This window comes from Poecilia formosa, unplaced genomic scaffold, assembly GCF_000485575.1.
Source record: "Poecilia formosa unplaced genomic scaffold, Poecilia_formosa-5.1.2 Scaffold306, whole genome shotgun sequence".
In the NCBI taxonomy this organism is placed as follows: Eukaryota; Metazoa; Chordata; class Actinopteri; order Cyprinodontiformes; family Poeciliidae; genus Poecilia; species Poecilia formosa.
In genome coordinates this window covers 504,392-523,723 of record NW_006800245.1, presented here as the reverse complement: position 1 = coordinate 523,723, position 19,332 = coordinate 504,392, and the positions used below count along the sequence as shown (strand labels likewise).

General features: G+C 38.4%; 1 protein-coding gene across 3 annotated transcripts in view; it reads left to right on the top strand.

Moving 5' to 3' along the window:
* Positions 1 to 19,332, top strand: part of mindy3 (MINDY lysine 48 deubiquitinase 3) — a 29,006-nt gene that overhangs the window by 6,858 nt on the left and 2,816 nt on the right. For all 3 annotated transcript variants that reach the window (XM_016661000.1, XM_016661001.1, XM_007572689.2), the window contains exons 12-15: positions 10,512 to 10,584; positions 13,329 to 13,401; positions 15,883 to 15,970; positions 17,783 to 17,854. In XM_016661000.1, coding sequence (XP_016516486.1) covers positions 10,512 to 10,584; positions 13,329 to 13,401; positions 15,883 to 15,970; positions 17,783 to 17,854 — 306 coding nt within the window. The remainder of the gene's footprint in view (positions 1 to 10,511; positions 10,585 to 13,328; positions 13,402 to 15,882; positions 15,971 to 17,782; positions 17,855 to 19,332) is intronic.

Below are 19,332 nucleotides of genomic sequence, written 5' to 3'. Positions count from 1 at the left end.
AAAGGTATTTAACTGAACACAACTTTTCTGCTGTGTTTGCACCCTTTGAAAACATGCAAACAGGTATTTCATGGAAAATGTATTTTCTTAGTAAAGCAATTTTAAAAATGCAGATTAAAAATGAAACGGGTATTTGTATGCAATTTATATCTGGAAATAATTGAATATGATGATGTAGAGGCCAACGATTCACATAATCATCATCACAAATTGTGCTAGAAGCCACAATAATAGTATAAAGTTTTATGTTTTGTTTTGTATTCTCTGTGTGCGTGTGTATGTGTGTTTATGCTTATTTACTCCCTCTCTGTCTATTTTTTTTTTCTGACATCTGGCTTACTCTGTCCTGGCTGTTTTGTCAAAACAGAGAAAGCTGAGAGGCTAAAAGGTTCCAAAGAAAATACAAGGCTCTTTAGTCTGCCACAGCTTTAGTGATGCTTAGAATCTCCTTAAATGTTGGTGTCGTTAACACCTCCTACCACGTCAGCATTATGCACTACAGTGATTTTGACCTTAATCCTATAGTGTGTGTACTGATGGAGATTTTTTTTATTTCTTTTTACATCTCCCTTTACAAGATTTCTGCTGGTTTGTAAACCTAATAAATGTGAGGGATGAAATGCAGCCAAAATGGTTTCTGTTGAATCCCAGTTTTACAGGGGCAGTGGACAGAAACATAGTCTTGTTGTGAAAATACCATATTTAAATGCTGTGGTTTTCAGTAATAAAACTAACCAATGATTCTGTTGTAGCAATTATGCTTATTAACTTGCGAAATCATTACTTACTTACCGAGTTAAAGTTGTACAACTTTAACAAACTTTGCTTCACTGTTGTAATTTTACAGCTTTTAATCTCTTTCTGGACTGTCTTGTTGCAGTAGCAGAGCTCCGTGTTCTTGGTACACAAAACTCCAGCTGGTTGAAAAAACACGAGATCTAGACTTTTTCTGACCTTTTCTACTCAGTGTTCCAGAAATGCTGTAACTGGTAAAACCCATATTACAGCTGAGGCAATGTTGGGACACCTGAGGAGAGTGCCGTCAGGTGTGTTTCCTTATACAGGTGTGTGTGTGTGAATGCATTCATCTTGTACTAAACCAGGTTATCACACCCATCAGTGAGACTGTAACTATATACAGCAAAAGATTGTGAATTAAATCAAGGGTCTAGGAAGTTCTCTCTATCATTACAACACGCTCTTAATATAAAATTGATTAAAAGCTCGGTTACATGGCTAAAGCTCTGCCCGGCAGTCCTAGTGTATCAAATGTTGGATCTGTGATGAACCAATCATGTATGCGCTAATGAGTTACCGATTCACACAACTCCCTGGGGCTGGATATATGTTTGTATGTATATACATTCACATAGCAGAGCAGAAGAAATTTAATCCTGATTAGCTTTAGTGGTGTGCATGCGTGCGCGGATTTAGCTGGTTGGTGTATTCCAAGGGATGTGATTCCAAAGTTTCATCAGAATGCATTTGTTTCATTCAAAAGCACACAACAAATGCACACAAAAACTAGCTAAGATACACAGACAGGGCTACATGTTGATGCTAGTAGTCTGCTTCGCAAGCTATAGACCAACTAGAGAGAAAAGTAGACTTGTTGGAGCTACTTTGGTAAACCTGACAAGTTTCATTTGGACTCTTTAAAAGGAAATCTTTTTCAAGCTAATTTGAAGCTTATTATCTATTCTTTGTTATACAAAACAAAACCATACCTAATTATAATGCTTTTAACTCCAGCAAATCCTCTCATTTGTATTACCCTGAACGATTGTCAGTGTCTGACCATGGCTTTTAAATTGTTATCTTAATAGCATTTTTGTTTTTTATTTAATCTGCCTACACAAAATAAATATTTCCATTTCTGTTTCACATGCCAAGACTCTATGTCCTGTATTAGGGTTGGTCTGTGTGCTAGAAAAAGCCATAGTGACTGTATATTGGATTGTAATAAGCAGTACACTGATTTATCAGCCAGTCAAATGATTGGCACCGCTTTTCTTAAGTTTGGGAAATCGGTGATTGGCCAATGCTTGCATATAAAGCCAATCTCATCCTCTACCTCAGAAAACATTTAAAAATCAACCACTGTCCTCTTCTGCTCTTCCAGGAGAGAAGTTTGACAGATAGACCGGCCCACCAGATCATGTCTGCACATTTGCAGTTAGCAATAGTAGTTAAAGTTAACAATAATAGTGACTTTCTCGCTATAATTTGCGGCATTTCAAACTAAAAAATTGGTATTGACCAAAATCGGAATCAGCAGGTCCTTCCTTTTAAAGATTGGTATTTGGTGATTGGAGTTGACTGGAGTTCTTAGTATGTAGGTAGAGGAGAAAGATAAAAACCAGTCATATTCCAGAAAACCAGCCTACTTTTTTTAAGTTTCTTTCCCTTCCAGTTTTTAGAGATTAGGCTGCCCAACTGAAGGATCATCCTGCAAATCTTATTCTTTACCTTACTAGTCCCTCATGGGATGAAAAGGGGAGGAAAGGAAGTTGAGAGGAAGGATGCACTTAAAAAGGGCACTGCAGTGGTCACTCAGGAAAGGGGCCTAGGGGAGGGGGATCCTCTTGTGACATTTCTCATCAGTCTTTACTCTACCCTCACTGAGTGATGAGGTTCACAGGCTGTATCCGAACGTCTCCTGGGACTTGCATGTGTGTGTTTGTGTGACTCTGTGTACAGTATTTGTGCTCTGGGTCAGTGATTTACTTGAGGTAGCAGCCGCCATGGCGCTCTCTGTCTTCTAAGACTTCCACCTCTGTCTGCACACAAGACGTCTTTTAAAGGCTAGTAAAAAAGAGGAAAGTGGGCTGATGGAGAAGAAATAAAGTTTTCCTTGAAAATAATTGAATGATATGCTGCTATGCACAACCAACTTGTATTCATTTATGAAGGAAACCCAATAGATTTCGGCAATTGAAATGTGGAACTAACTACTTCCTGGAGACTGGGCAACTTCCCTGCATTGTTACAATGTAACCACTGGAAGAAAAGACTGGCCCGGGGACACAGCGATATGTTCGACTTTTTAGGGCTTTTGGACCATCTTAGATTGGGACAAATCTGGACAGAACTGTTTTATAGGTATTCTTTAAAACCTAGTTTTATTTTATGGAACATTTTTCTACTTAAAACGAGAATATAAATGTATTGAGTGCAGAATAAGAGGCTTGTCTACGATGCCATTCTTGCCAGTACTGCTGCTGACCCATTACATCATTCCTAAAAGATGCAATAAAAAGATAGAGGAAGATTTCTATAGAACACCACAGGCACATTTAAGGATCTTTTTTCCTCTAAACAGGATTGCTCCCTTGTTCATTTGATCAGTGGGTGCGGGTCATATGTAAACACAAAACAACAAAGCGGTGTACATTAACAGTCATTAATAACCTTTGACAGGTCAGACCAAAGGTCATTGTAATGGGATAAAGGGTTGTCATCGGAAGTGTGTATGTGCTGCTTTATTCTTCGTTCACCCTTGGGTATTTGTCAGTGTTATAGGAACCATCAGTGTGTTATACAACTACTCACTGGTGTCTCATCTCTTTTCACAGAGACGCACTTTTGGTTATCGAAGACGGCTTCATAAATCACTGTTTTGTTCTGTCTGTCACACTCGAGGCTCATGCTCGTACCCACAGACCTCCAGCAGAAACTGCACACTCATTATGTGGCAGGAGAACATCTTTCCATTGTTTCTTGTGATTTCTTGTGATGGCGTGGGTCATATGCTCTTGTAGGACCCGAGTTTTTAGACGAACTAAGAACTATAAAGCACAAACACAGTAATGACCCATTTACATAGCAATCTCTTGCATGCTGACCTTCTCCTCAATCTGTCTTGTAGTAAGGCTATCTGTACCTGCTCTGAACAAGACTGGAGACATTATCCAAGACCTGTGCTTTGTTTTGAAACTGAGACCTTTAAATATACTCCATGTCCACTCACAGCCTCTCAGCACACACAATACCTCTTTAGGCGAACAGGAGGGAAAGAGAGTGTAATTCTAGTAAAAGGCTATGCCTACCTGTCTTACCTGGAGTAGCTACCTTGATGTGGAGATAAAGTCTGAAAGGAAGAAGGAAGAATGAACAAAAAGTGGAGGGCAGAAAGGGAGGAAATACTACAAAACTGGAGTACCTACTTATCCCAGGAAAAGGTAGCTAACAAGGGCAAGAGACAAAGTGAAAGGGGAAACTAGATGAGTGAGAGATCTTCTCTGCTTGAAGAACCCCAAAAACATGCTGGTGAAGGTTTTACCCATTCACAGACATTCCATGAAGTGACACAAGTGCTGAAAGGGTCAAATTACTTTCAGACAAGCTTTTGTACTTTATCTAGCAGACCATGATGCAGGAAACCCAACCAGATTACAACAAAGGAAGATAACTTAGACAGTCAACAGCACTTCAAATCTGTTGTAGGCCAGTCGAGATCTCTTGGCTAATAAATAAAGCTCTTATACAATCTCAAAAGGTGCTTAAGGTTATTGAAATGCATTTATATTTCCAAACTGTAGCCTGTGTCATTGTCTAAAAGTTTTATGCATTCCACCATTCATATGTATGTCCTTTCGTCCATCCAGTTATTCTCTTGTATATCTACACATATATACATGCCTGTCCATTTGCTATCCTAAAAACAATCCATCCGTTTGCACTAACTTATTACATTTCTCTGTTTGGCCCTTTTACTATCCATTTACAATACTGTGACAACATTTTTTTTTGAAGGCACAGGTTCTTCCTAGTTGAATGCAAAAACATGATTAATTATAACATCCAAGAATAAGCAGAGGACAGTTGAATCCTTGTTTATAAAATTATAATTTAAGTGTCACTTCGGTTTTTGGTCTGGCAGTAAACAAGATGATGCTTAGTAAGTTTTAATATCCTTTGTGAAGTGAGAACCATTTTGATTCAGTTGTGTAAATATTTCACCTTTAATATTGCTTTTCATTAGTGTGCCAGTGTGTGCTTGCATTTGCTTGTCAATTTAATATTGCATACAAATTGATTTTACTGCTCGTTAACAAATAAAGAGTCATTCTATATCAATAAATACATTGACTGAAAACAAACCTATATCTAGTTCATGCAAAACCTATTACAAGCATAAACGAGATCCAACACTAGTTTGTTTTGTGGCTTGAGTATTTGATAGTCTACTAAGCCATGTGCTTATTAACATTTTCCTGCATTAACTCATACCACAGTGGAACAGAGTGTTACGTGACTAGAATGTCGTGTGGTGCAGAACTGGTGGGCCACCGGATCTCCAGCAGAGGCCCCGGGAAGCGCTTAAGATTTTATTTTTTTTGTCTTGACTGCATCGTCGTTATGAGGAGAAAATTCCTCATAACGACGCTTTTGTGTTTGCCTTGTCAGCTTAAGAAGGTTGCATATTATGTTGTTGTTGTTTGTTTTTTTTTGTTTTTTTTTATAGGGGGGGGGAATGTCCTCGCCGTGTTGGAATTTACAACTTCTAGAAACAACCCATTGTTTTGGTAGGTGTGCGCCTGCAGGGAGGCGAGGGACTGAGCGTCTCTGTTTCTGCAGCTTTTCTTCCAGAAGTGCCATAATTTGGGCAAATTAGAGAACAAATGAATTCTGTCCAATATTTTTTTATTGTATTTTTAATATTTTTTTGTTTTGATATATCGACTATTTTGACAGCCCTATTTGTACTTTTCTTGTCTATCCATTTGCCCCTCCGTCCCTCAGTTCAGTACCCTGGTTTCCATCTTCCTGTTTGTTCCCCTTCTCTCTGTCTCTGTTCTCTCCTTTCATTCTTCCATTTGCCCATAATCTTTATTCAACATCCCTTATGCCTTCATCTGTCCATTTTTCCTAGATAATTCATTCCTCTGTCCATTCACCCATTTATATGAATTTATTCTTCAATCTTTCTGTTTGTCCAACTTATTTCCTCTTTAAAAATTTGTCTACAACTTTTATTCTGGAAAAGTATGGATTTTAAATGTGAAAAATTTGTAAACTGACTAATCAAAAACACACTCACTCTCTTCATACTGCATAAAACGGTTAAATTAGTTCTTAAATACAGTCTCTTTTTTTTTAATCCTGTTTGCTGATGCTTTGAGTTAGAGAAAATAATCCCACAGTATAATTTGTTTTTTTAATCAGTCGGGAAGCGTGTATCTGTATGTTGTTCATCCTTTACTCATTTGGGGTATATTGTTGTTGCGTTGTCATGCAGGTCAAGGGTTTGTGCATAAGAGGTCAAACTGCAGAGTTTGGAATGTGCTCCTTGATTTCATTAGCCACACTTAAAGAGAGTTGGCCTTGGTGTTCCAGTGTGTGTCTCTGTGTTGTGTTGTGTGTTTGTAGGAGCTCTAAGCAGAAAAGAATTCAATGCTCCCGTATAAGCAAACATTTGGTATCAGGGGATGCAGAGTGTTTATTGCTCAGATTCTGTCTCTTACCAACATGTTCGCGGTGGAGAAAGAAGAAACACCAAGTAGACAGGCGCACACTTCCAAACCTCCCTGCAGAGAGTGTTAGCTCCGTGACTTGTTTCCCAACTCAGCAGCATCTTCCTGAGGCCTCTAATAAAACACAGATCAAAGACAAGCAAGCAGACATGTCATCGCATACAGAGACACACACACACACACACACACAGTTCTGTCATTTCTGCAGCCGTTATTAGTGCCTGTGCTTATCTGCACTATCTTTTGCAACAATGAGTCACAATTGTCTCTGTTCCTTTCAACATGCTCATTTTGGTGGGTTTAAAATGAAAAACACCGTAAAGGCATGTCACTCTTAGTTCCCTGATGACCGATTTGTAAAGTTTATCCTCTGATAAAGCCAGTATCATGTTGCAATTGTTAGTAGACATGATTTACGTGAAAACTGTTTTAGTTCATGAACTTTGAGTATAAAGTTTCCTAGTTTTTCACTTTGGGAAGAGACTTGTTTTATTTGTTAGGAAATATAGTATTAAGTGGCTTGTAAAAGTATTCATACTCTATACTTTCCCAGATTTTGTCACATTAGATCCGCAAGTTACAATTTATTTCAAATGTATTTCCTTTGCAAATGAAAATGGCCAATTACAGCAGCAGGAATGTTTTTCTTCTAGCTTTGCATATCTGGCAACTCCAACTACAGCCAATTCCTCTTGAAGTAGCTCAAGCACTCAACTTGAACAGAGAAGAACTGTGGACATAATTTTTTAAGGCTTGACACAGAATTCCAATTGGGTTTATGTCTGGACTTTGACTAGACCATTCCAAAACATACATAATGTTTTGGTGTTGTTTGCTCTTAAGTGAATCTCTGTTCTGCAGCCTGCAACAAATTGTCTTCCAGCGCATCCCTGCATCTCGCTTAGGGCTGCGCAGTACATCGCTATTCACTGTACGCAATAGCAACGTTACAAATGACTGTTTGGACTAAAATAAATATTAGCTTATGAGTACAACAGATTCAGGTTGTCGATGCAAGTAGCTTGCTCGGTTCTGTTTGTATCAGAAAATGTTTTAGGAGGACATAAAGGTATTCTCGTAAAGTCTAAGAAGCTTCAACTGACTTGTTTCTTTGCCAAAAAAGCAGATGGAGCCAGATGCGACTTTTTAAATTAAACTATGTTGTTTAGAAAAACTTTTTTTTCTCTCTCCAGTAGATGGATGCCTTACTCAAGATCGTGGGCCTATGTTTGCAATAAACTTGAAGCACAAAGAAACCCTGTGTTTTAGTTACATGTTTGTTTGTTTTTCACAAGTTATGATGTCATCTGGATGTGCAACACCATTACCAGATAGCTTTTTTTTCCTGGTAATCTAGTTCCATCCATCTTCCCATAAACTCAGTTTACTGAAGCTGCCACCACTACGTTTCAATATTGGGATTGTTGTAGTATTATTGTGCTCGTTTGCTGACATGCTGTATGTGCACCCTGCAAAACGTGAGAAACAAGTTTCTTTCAGCAAAATCTTTCTTCGTGCGTTTCTTCCTTTTAAAGTTGAGATATGGATAGTAAATTGGATACAAATGGACTCCATGGAGCAGCTAGTTTTTTTGTCAAGGGAGTAGTCTCGAACAGATTTTCCTTAAGGATATCGGAGTAAAAAGAACTGAACACAAAATTGGTTTTTCTATTTAAATTCCAATTTGCCATAAAATATTGAAGTATGGGGTTGTAGAAAAACAAAATGTTAAGTTTTTAAAGGGTACAATTACTTTTGCAGGCCATTGTAATTAAACTTAATCTGATTTGTCTGTTTTTAGATCCTAAAGAGCTTTTCATCACTTTTCCTCCTCCTGCAAACCATTGTCCACAATCATCAGCGCAACACTGACGTATTCTGCTTATGACAAAAATGCTGTCGGCTTTATGGAGCCTGTAATGTTAACATGTCGGCCCCCTTGCGATAGCTTGTGTGACAGAACGGTATGCGAGCATATATTCTCTGGCGTGTGACTGTTTTTCTTTACATTTGAAGAGCCAGCAGCTGGGAGTCATCTCTTCTTGATGTGTCTGCCTTGACCGCCCCTCTCTCGCTGAGTAAGCCCTGAATACAGTATTAAGTGGACTGTGAAACCCAAGCAGGCTGTGTGGATCCGAGGCTCTAGGCTTAATAAAGAGGCCAGCTAAAAGGAGATGAGCAGGGCTCATTTGTTCTCTCAAAACATGATGTGTTTGTCCAGCGATTTGTTGTCATAAATACTCGCTCTCCCACACTCGGGCAAGAACAGTGAGACCCTTTCTGCTTTCATCTACGATTTTGGACGTGTTTTAGCGGGAATAAAAAAAAAAAAAAAAGGCATATTTTAAAATGCTTAAAAGTTTATTCTCTTCATTTTCCGCTCTTCTCATCATGTTGTTAGGTTTTTATTTTTAATCTTGTGGCTTTCTCTGCTTTAAAAAAATGTTTTTCTTGTAAGAACTCATTGGTTGTTCTTTTGTCAGGTTTCCAATAATCTTTCAAGCAAATCGGAATCTTAAATTTAAAAAACAATTCAGATTCTTATGAAAAAATAAGACTATAAGAAATCTTGTTGGACAGGTTAAGTTTTGAGTTTAAAGTTTAAAGCCTTCAGAAAGTTCATTACCAAGAATAAAACATTTACCTACTCTAGGCCTTAAAAAAGTTGTTTTTTTTATTCACCTTGGTTTTCCTGTTGCAGCCAAGAATTTTTTTATTTTATTTTTTTTTGTATTTTTGGAGGATTTGATGTGCTAGATCTACACATAATGCATAGTTTTATTTTATATAGTATTCAGTGCTCATATAGTATTCAGTGCTCTTTTGAAGAGTCAATACATGGTAGAAACCATTTTCTCTGTAATTTCACCTACAAGTCACCTGTATATGTCGCTACCAGCTATCAAATGTAAAGAGATATAATAGATTTGGGTAGACGGGGATCCCTGCGTAGCTCTTGCTGAATGTGTTGTTTTGTTTAAAAATGCGAACCAGCTCTCAACTTTTTTTTTTTTTTGCAGCCTCTACTTTTTCCTAGCTGAATAAAAACCACCGCCACAGCATGATGCATGTTTCACCATGGGGACACTGTGTTCAGTGAAACACGAAGTATCAGTTTTCTGCCCCATACAGAGTTTTGCATGCATCACAGATTTCAAATTTTGTCTCGGCGGACCAGTTCTTAAAATATGCATCCTTTTTCCACTTCAGTTATGTGAGATCTTTTACTTTCCTATCATTTAAAATCCCAATGAGAAGTATTGAAGTTTTCCGTGTGTAACTTGGACTACGAATACTTTCCCAAGGCAAATATGTACTGTAGATTGTAGGCCTGTCATTAAAGGCATCAAAATGTGTAGCTCAACAAACACACTTCACTTTTGTTCATTCCCTTCCATCACTGCTTTACTGTAAAGCCCTTTCTTGGTCAACAAGCACAGGGAAGTTTATCACAGAACATGGTCTATATGTGTAAGGCTTGATTTCCTGATTGTGTGTTTGGACTGAAAACAAGCTGTCTACGTTTATCAGCGGATCTGTTAATTACCCAGTACTCTGTGCTGATTGCTTCAGCCCCTCTCACTGCACAGATTTAGTCTATCACATCAAATACATGTTTAACATACATTATTGCTGCACCACAAAGTCACTAGTGACTGACAAAATATGCTGACCTCATGTAATACTTATGTGTGGTACTTTTTTTTTTTCTTCTTAACCTTGGAAACCTGAAATTGTATAGTCAAATTTTCTGCCATGTTTTCTCTCTTTGTTCTAGAATTCCTCCTGTTGTACAATTGTTGAAGCTCTTTTCTTTGAGAAACCAATCTAAAATCTGCTCCATTTTTTTTGAGATTCGTCCCCCTCTCTCCTCCTATGTATAGAGATTTAGTTAAAAATCTCTATACATTTTCTCCAGTTTGTTATCCAGAGTTAGTTTTTTTTTTTCTCTGTTTTTTAACTTTTGCTATTCTTCTCTCCCTGTGTTTCTTCCTTTTCTCTCCCTCTTTCGCCTATTTGGCTGCTTCCCAATAGGAGATGTCGTTGGTAGGTCCAGAATCTCCATCAGAACAAGCAAGAAGGGTTTTCCAGTCATTTGATCCAGAAGGTAAATAAGCAACAAGTGTTTGCATCATTTGCACTGCACATGTGATCATAATCTTGCACCCCACTCCCTGTGGGCTTTCTTTCCCCCCCCCCATGTTTCAGATTAATTGAAAACTTCCCCTGTCCATCTCTCCCTTCTCAGTCACTCTTTCCTTTTCTTCTACATGGGGAACAAAATGGCTCTCTGATCTCTGCTGTTATTGTTGAAGTTTGTCAGATCAGCCCCTCCAACAGCTGAGTCAACCATCCTGCCTCTTTCTTCTTTCCCCCTTTTTCTCTCCCTTATTGCCTCTTCCAGCTAACAGGGGTAGAAGGGAGTGGGAAGGACATGACTGATTTCTTTTATCTGCATTTTGAAGTTGAAAGTTAGTTTTTTGTTGCTTTTTTCCCCCTCTGTGGTTAATTTGCATAAGATGCGACTGAAACGTCCTGTTTAGAGGACATATTATTTACAAACAGCTGTTTCTGCTTACAAAGAAGAGAACATCTCTAGAAATGCAGCCCAAAAGACATGAAGGAACAATCAGCCATAGGACCTCTTTTTATTTTTCACTTAGACAGCACATCTTGTTTTGTTTGCATCTTCTGCCTAGATGATTTTTCCACATCTACTTTGTTTATTACATCCATGCACTATGTACCACACTAGTGTAGCTTTTGTAGTAACGAACCAAAACAGCCTATTTATTTTCAAAGACTAGCTAATTTATTTCTGCCAAATACAGCTTACCTTTTTAAAATGTTTTTATTTTTTTGGACAAATCAGAAAGAAAAGGATCTGTCATTAAAAAAAGTGTTTGTATTTTATTTATTTTTTTTTTTTTTTTAAAGTGGTTTGACCATGTCAAACAAAGCCTGATCTGGTCTAAGCTGAACTTGATAATTCTATGCTTAACGAAAACTTTCAACTTTAAAATGTAGCTTGAAATTTATCCAGTTATTTTTATTTTGTTTATGAAAACACAAAAGGAAGCTTTTTTTTTTTATTTATTTATTTTTTTGCGTTAGGACTTGTGGGCATACACTGCACACTATTTTCAGCACCAGCTCAAACTGACTACATTGCAGAGTTAAGTATTCAAATCATGTTCTCTCACTGTACGACCAGAAGCTCAGATGTGAGTTGATTGCTCAAGCTGCACGTCGAAGCAACACTTCAGAATCTTCAATCTGGAGTTTCAAAGAGTGTAAAACCACATGATGCACGACGCAATTAAGGCGAAACTCGGCGCAATCCCAAAACTTGTCACACGAATGGTAAAATAAATTCAAAATGGGTCAGAAATTCCTGAGGTTACATTTAGATTGACAAACATGAGAACTACTCATTGATCAGTGCTGTCCTACACTTAATGAAGAGTCTGTAAAACAACGTTTTTGGTTTGTAAAACCTACACATTTTATGTGATTGCAAGTCTGTAATATCACAATTGCGAAGGACTGTTTTGATCCAATATATATTAAAATATTATTTGACAAGTATCATGTTTTCACAGTTGGATGTGCCTTCAACACAAACTCCTGGTGTAATTATTTTAATTACATCAGGAGTTAATCATTGTTTAATAATCAAACAAGAACATGAAAGGTGTAGTCATATATTGTCTCATTGAACAGTTTAGACACAGCCCATAGATGAAACTGTTGTGTTCACGTACATTTGTTTATACTGCGAAATGAAGCGTGTCATTCTCAGCTGCCTTAAGCAGCCCTGTTGACTTTCTGGCCCTTTGTGAGCACGTTCTGATTTGTGGACCTCATTCTGAACGTGCTTCCAGGACCTGCTGAGATTAACCCTTCCAGCTAGACGCAGTCCTGTCTGCTCAGAAAACCTCCACTATAGATCTGTAAACATAACTGTCATTTGTTCTTACTTGCTCTTCATTTGTTCCTTCCTGTTGCACAGTACAGCAGTGCCGCTGTCATCTGCCAGCAGGTTCTGCGTACCATATGGCCTCCTCTCACGCACACGCGTGCACACAGGCGCATGCTTTGTCTGCTGTCGGTGAACCCACGCGCTTAACCTCAAATGTGCACACATGAAAGGAGAATACTGTACACAACACGCATATCCATGCAGCGTACAGTTGAGCGCTGCGGTAAGGGATGTAAAACTGTCTGTTGCATGTAGAGTCGGCACAGCTCCTTTTGTTATAGGAAAAAAAAAAACTCTGCCACACACAATCGCACACAACGCACTGACTCATAAGTCGTCTCAGAAATTCCCCGTCTCTGTCGCAGTCGAATATTAGTTTGTCATGTCCCTGCACGGCGTTGTTTGTGCGTGCCTGCATCCTCTTACTTCACAGCTACTATCAGTTGTCGCTGTGGGAACGACATCTGGTTTTGGACCGAGAAGAAAAGAGTGGCTTTTGAGAGAGCAAGCTCCGTAATCGTCAATTAATCTCCACAACACAGTCGGGGAATATGGTAGAGTCTGAACAAGATAACCCACTAGCTCACAGTGACATAAACCTAGAAGTATCCAGACAGAGAAAACGGGCAAAAACACATGTTTGCATTTAAAGTTACTGCTTTCAGGTAACATAATCATGCAGTTCCAATCAGAGCGAAAGAACCAAGAGTTTTTATATGAGAGTTGTCGGATGACTTCATTGCACAAGATCTGCAAGTTGATGTGCCAATGTTTGTGTGTTTCTAAATGCTTTGCCCTGTCTCAACTTATTGTGTTGTGTCTGATGTACCAATGTCTCCTTATGCCTCCTTTTGTCTGTCTCTTTCTAGATAATGGCTTCATACCAGAGTCTCTTTTGGAGGATGTAATGAAAGCTCTTGACCTTGTCTCAGAGCCTGAATAGTAAGTCCTCGCCTGTTCAAGGCTTAATGAAAGATTGTGCGTGCGTGCGTGTGTGTGTGTGTCAGGGGAGTGTTAGCTTGTGTGGTTGAACGTCGCACCTGTGGACTTTCTAAAGTTCTACCTCCTGAGTCAAGGCCAGGCCAGGTCAGTGACCCTGGGCTCAGGTTTCACTACCAGGCTGCCGTAAAGTAAAGCAAGAGAGAGCGTCGCTATAAAAGCCTAGGAGAAGGAGGAAAAAGTCAGAAACTGGCTTAGAGGGAGATCATTAACAGCAGGAACAAAGACAAAGAGTTCGAAGAAATGCTTGAAAGCGCCGCCTGAAACAGAAGCATGTTTTCTCTCTCGGAGGAACAGTAAGCCCGAATGCTGCAGTCGTGGAGCTTTGCCAAATACTGGACCACCGATCAGGTCTGCAGACCCCCAGATGGCCAATAGATCACAACAAACGTAGCAAACGGGAGGGAAACTCCCAGTGCAAGGCACATTCATTCCCACACATAGAGTTTGTGCATTGATTCCTACAGTTAAAAAAAAAAGGTGAATAGGGTAAATAATTTAACAGGATCATCTAGATTGTTTTTCTTAATAGGAGGGTACTGTTTTTAAGGGGATCTGGAAATAACTTTTGACAGTCTAAGTTTTAAACCAACTTTGTAGATGGATTTATTCACTGTACAGTCACAGAACTTTTATTTGTTTATCTACAGCACCTTAAACACTCATTAGCATCCCTGGTAGAGATGCTGCAAGACACTTAAACAAATGCATTTTAAAGCATATCTTGTATCAGCCTTCTAGGCCACCCAGATATTTCTGGTTCTGATATGCTCTGCATCCCCAGAACCAGAACCAAGCATGGAAAAAGCAGCATTCAGATTCTTTGCACCACAAATCTGGACCAAACTTCAAACAAATTGATCTTACACTGAAAATGTTCTAAAAACCCAACTCTTAAAAGCTGAGTGCAATTATTTTGTTGGGAGAAATCGTAACTGATTTTAGTAAAAGTCCAATACTGATTGACACATCTGCTATTAATACTTTGCCAAACTTTGCCATACTTTGGCCTGTTTGTTAAGATGGTACTTTCTTCTACATCACACAAGGCAACAAGGAGGGAGATCTTTAATTATTTATTTATTTATTTATTTATTTATTTTTGCACAGTCTTCCTAGATTGTCCACAATTTTAAGTCCATTTCATTAGGATTAAAGTGATCATGAAAGGATGTTGTTGAACAATGTCTGTGTTGATTTGGCCATATGTTTTAAATGATTATTGTCTTTAAGCATCCAGTAATGGCTCATTTTTTAGTTTTGTTTTGTATGAAGCTATCTATTAAAGATCCCCTGGTGACATCCTCCACTCAATCTTACAATTGACCTGAGGTCGTTTTTTAGATTTTTATCCTTTGTATCTCGTCAAACCAACTATGATGGTTTTCTAAAAAAGAAAAAAAAAAAGTCTGAAGTGCCCAAAACACAAGATTCCAGGTGAAGTCATGGTGAGGGTCTTTGTGCAATCTGCTGGCCAATGGCTTTAAGAAATAGGACCATGTGTCAAATTATGGATTTAATGATTAAAGGTTCCTGTTACCCTTATCAACTAATTTTGTCTGTGGTATTTTATGCTACTACTGGAAAAGGTTAATTTATTTTTAGGCTTTCTTGTACATGTTTACTAGAGGTGCCGATAAATGTGGCCTGCGGTGTAATATCACTCTGACAGATGTAAGTGTTTTGATGCTATAAATATCATCTGACTCCATTTAAGAACAAATCAAGCCACAGATCATTTAAAAAAAGAGTAAGTGGTCCTGATAGTTTTGATTTTTTATTATTGTGTATATATCCATATATATATATACACAAATTGACTACAGATACTTCTTCTCAAACTTTTCACAACCATGTTTTTTTTTTTTTTTAAATAAATGGATATTATAATTCTTTTGGTTTTTTTATTATTATTATTGTTAAAATATTGCTAAATTATTGTCATTCAATTACATAACAGAGTGTGAAGATTTAAGAGGCTCCGTTGCTCTGTAGCAGCTTCGGCAGTAGTTTGAGGAATGATCTCTCTTCCGTGTGTGTCTGAGTAAAACACTCTCTTCCCTCTTTTCTCCCTTAAAAGGACAATCTGTTCAATTTTTTTATCGTAGTGGAGTAATAATAACACTGATCCAACACAGGAATGTCTGGAAAGAGGTATATTTAGTTGTACCGCAGTATTTGTGAAAAACAGGCGCACACTGACCAAAACATGCATCTCAAATCCACACTGAGTGATGAGGTGATTGTAAGTTTGGCTCAGTTGTCATACACAAAGCTTGTTATTTTGTGCTGCACTGATGCATTCTTCCCACTCCCTCCTCCTCTTTTTTTTATATGCTTGTTGTTTCATTTTTCTGGTTCTGTTTTGTCTGCTGAGTTTTTGTTGATTTCACGTCTCTGTCCTCCATGTCTGTGCCTTCTCAGCGTCAGCCTGGTGAAGAGTAAGCTTGATCCAGAGAGCTTGGGCATAATTCTTCTGGGCCCTTTTCTCTTGGAGTTTTTCCCAGATCAGGTATGTGTGTGTGAGAGAGTGTCTGGAAATCAACTTTCACTTCAAAAGATACAGTGCATGACGCATGCCTTCCACATATCACATGATCCATATCATGGCTAAAACATATTGAGAGAGAGGTCTGCGTTTACAGCCCGTTGCCAAGGAGCTTTTCTTTCTTTCTCTTTTTTTAAAACTTTTTGACACGTTTCAAGTTAGAACCACAAACGTCGCTGTGTTTTATTGTAAATTGGTTATGTAGAGGGAAAAGGATGCTTGAGGACACAGTTAGTTAATACTTTTAAAGCGTCATGATACTTGCACACCTGTGCAAACTTAGTCAGATTAGAAGGTTGAATTTTGAAGTCCTGCCACAGATTCCTCTTTGAATTTAGGTCTGGACTTTGACTGGGCCAACATGGATATGTTTTTATTGATTTTTAAGAGGCTTTATTCATTTGACCAGCTTTCCTGCTCCTGCTGAAGAAAAGTGTCCCTCAAAAGTATTTGCCCATTGGAATAATGTGTTTGTGATGAACTGAATTTAAGACCCTGTTAATCACATGCATCTATTATATTAAAATGCATAAATATAAATAGCTAATATATCAATAAATGGATGGAAAGAAGCATACATTTTTAATTATTTTTTTGTAGTCAAATGATAATTGTTATTTGCGCACATAAACCTCAGTTTGCATATGCATAGTTATAGTTTTCCACTACAGACAAAACTTTGCATGTGGATCTAAGAGTTGCATTTTGGTTTCATCTGATTAGAGCTTTTTAATCAGTTTTTGGCTCCATCTAATGTTCCCCTGCCTCCCCTATCAGATTAAACAGAGGTTGACTGTATTTACTAATTAGAAGAGTTCTACTTTGTTGAACTAAATGTTATAATAGATGGAGCTTAATAGAAATGCAATAAAAATATATGAAGTCTGGCCACTTAAGAGTTATACTTTTAAAAAAAAAAAACATATGCAACTTTTCTTAGATTTTACAATGATGCACTAGTTTGATTACATACTTTGTTTTATTTGAAAATTAAAATCACAATAAAATACATTGAAGTTTAGTATCTGAATGTCAGCAAATGTGAAAAAGCTCCAGGAGGTTTACTACTTTTGGACAGACTGTGCACACATGGATGGCACAAAGGTTCTTGTTGCCAAGCATAAGCATAGTGCTGCTTTAACAAATCTTTCTGGGCTTAAAACATTCCTGTGGCGTCTCATATGAAACGTGTGTGTGTTCACAATCATCTGAGATTACTTTTTGAGGAGCTCAGAAAACGCAGTAAGATGCTTTTATGAGGCAGAACTGGTAAAGAAGACGGAGGAGAAGAGATGGAGGGGAACTGTGTTAAAGTGATCAGGGCTTTAGGGAATCACCAGAGGAATGGTTCGGAGCCGCAAAGAAATTACACTACCATTAGCCAACTGGACCCACACACACTCAGACACACATGGGATTGTTGCAAGGGTTAGGGTTTCATATGTAGGCATACAAACACGAGAAGCTGGACAACACACCCCTGTAAGTCCTCTCTGCACCTTCAAGCCAATTTCATGGGAAGTGTCTTTGCTTGTAGTCATTGTTTTAAGCTTTTGTAGTTACTGGAGTTGAGCTTCACAGCGTACTGATAAACACACATTTAGGTTTAACACATAGGATTTACTATAAATCCTATTGCAGGCAAGAGATGTGACTGTTTGACCTTTTGGTTTATGAATGTTATGCCCCTGCCAGTCTTCACCTCCATGTCTGTGAGAACAGTCTGCTTAGAGCCTCTTTTTGACAACCAAGCATGTTTTTTACTCTTTGTTTCAGGATTCAGGAATCCCAGACTCATTTCCCATCTACCACTACAATGGACTTAAACAGTCCAACCACAAAGAGAGGGTAAGCCACTCTTTCATATGGGTTTTTCCATTATAAGTAATGGTGGCGGTTCCTTTTAATATTCCCAGTCTCTCTCCCAATTACCTCTCTTCTTTTCCTGTCATCATTCATACACACTCGCACTCGTGCATACACACAGCCGGAGGCGGCCAGCCACTCCAGAATAAACAGTAGCTGTTGCGAGTCTAATGGCCTGTCCATCCATTCGAAGGCCCAGCTAAACCCTCCCGTTTCTTCGAGTCGGTTCAGTGCGAAGGCTACCGTCAGCAGACTTGCTTTGAAAAATGGTGGAACGCAAACTTATTAAGCAGCCTCAGTTTGATGGATGATTGTCAGCGGATGTAGTTGGTGGCTTTGCATAAACGTCGTACTCAGGAATATCAGTTTCCCCATCCGTCAACACTGCCATGTCTCTGGAAGCTCTCCTTTTCTATTCTGCTACCTCAAGTTGAAGAAATGGCACATCATCTGTGCCCCCACAATGTCGCACACAATACACACACATGTAGTAGCAAGGCGCCTATAAGATTAGGATGTTAAAACCATTCCCACAGCTCAAGATGGAAACAGCAGACCCTCTGACAGCCGTCTCCTACACATGTCTCTTTGAGAGGACCTGCTGTATATGTTTATGCATCCCTCTGACCCCTCCAGAGGAAATGCCTGCTAGGAGATGAAGTGAATAGCTTTATTTGTTTTGTTAGCTCTGTGTAGTGTGGTGCAGATTAACCCTGAACAAGAAGCATTTCAAAAACTTGAGATCAAGCAGGTTAAAACTGAATTCTGTCATGTTCATAGTTCAGCATCTGAGCATTCTGAACTCCAGTCATAGCCCCAGTGTAACTAATTATAACCTTTTTAAAGGTAAATATTTATATAAAGTTGGAAAAAAATAGCAATAATGTCATCATGCAACAGTTGGCATACTGATTGTGTCACTATCATTGCAGTTTTGCCTTTGCCACATTCTCTAACACTAATTGAGAGAGTTGGCCTAACCTAATCCTGTTTAACTTGTTCCTGTTCCATTTGCTCACTTAAATCGTGTCTTACCTTGGACCCTCAATAGTAAGGCTCTCCTTTACAGACTTTTCTGTTTGCATTTTCAATAGACTAAATAAGTCTGAAAAAGTGACCCTTCAAGAATACATTTCAGGCCACATTGGAGTCAAACAGAGTTGTCCCTACTCCCATGTTTTGTTTGTGGTCTTCAGAGAGAGAAGCTCAAGGGAGGAGAGCGGAAAGATGTTTGGTTTGAGAATCTCATGTTCTTATCTTGGGGTTTTTTTTTAATAGTCAATCAATCAAACAATCAAATTTTATTTGTATTGCACATTTCAGCAGCAAGGCATTTCAAGCTGCTTTACATAATTAAAGAAAAAAAATAAGAACAGCATGCGACATTGAATAAACAGTAAGAAAGAGAAAGAGATTTTTTTTTAAAAAGAAAAGATTAAATAAGATTTTTTTAAAAAGAA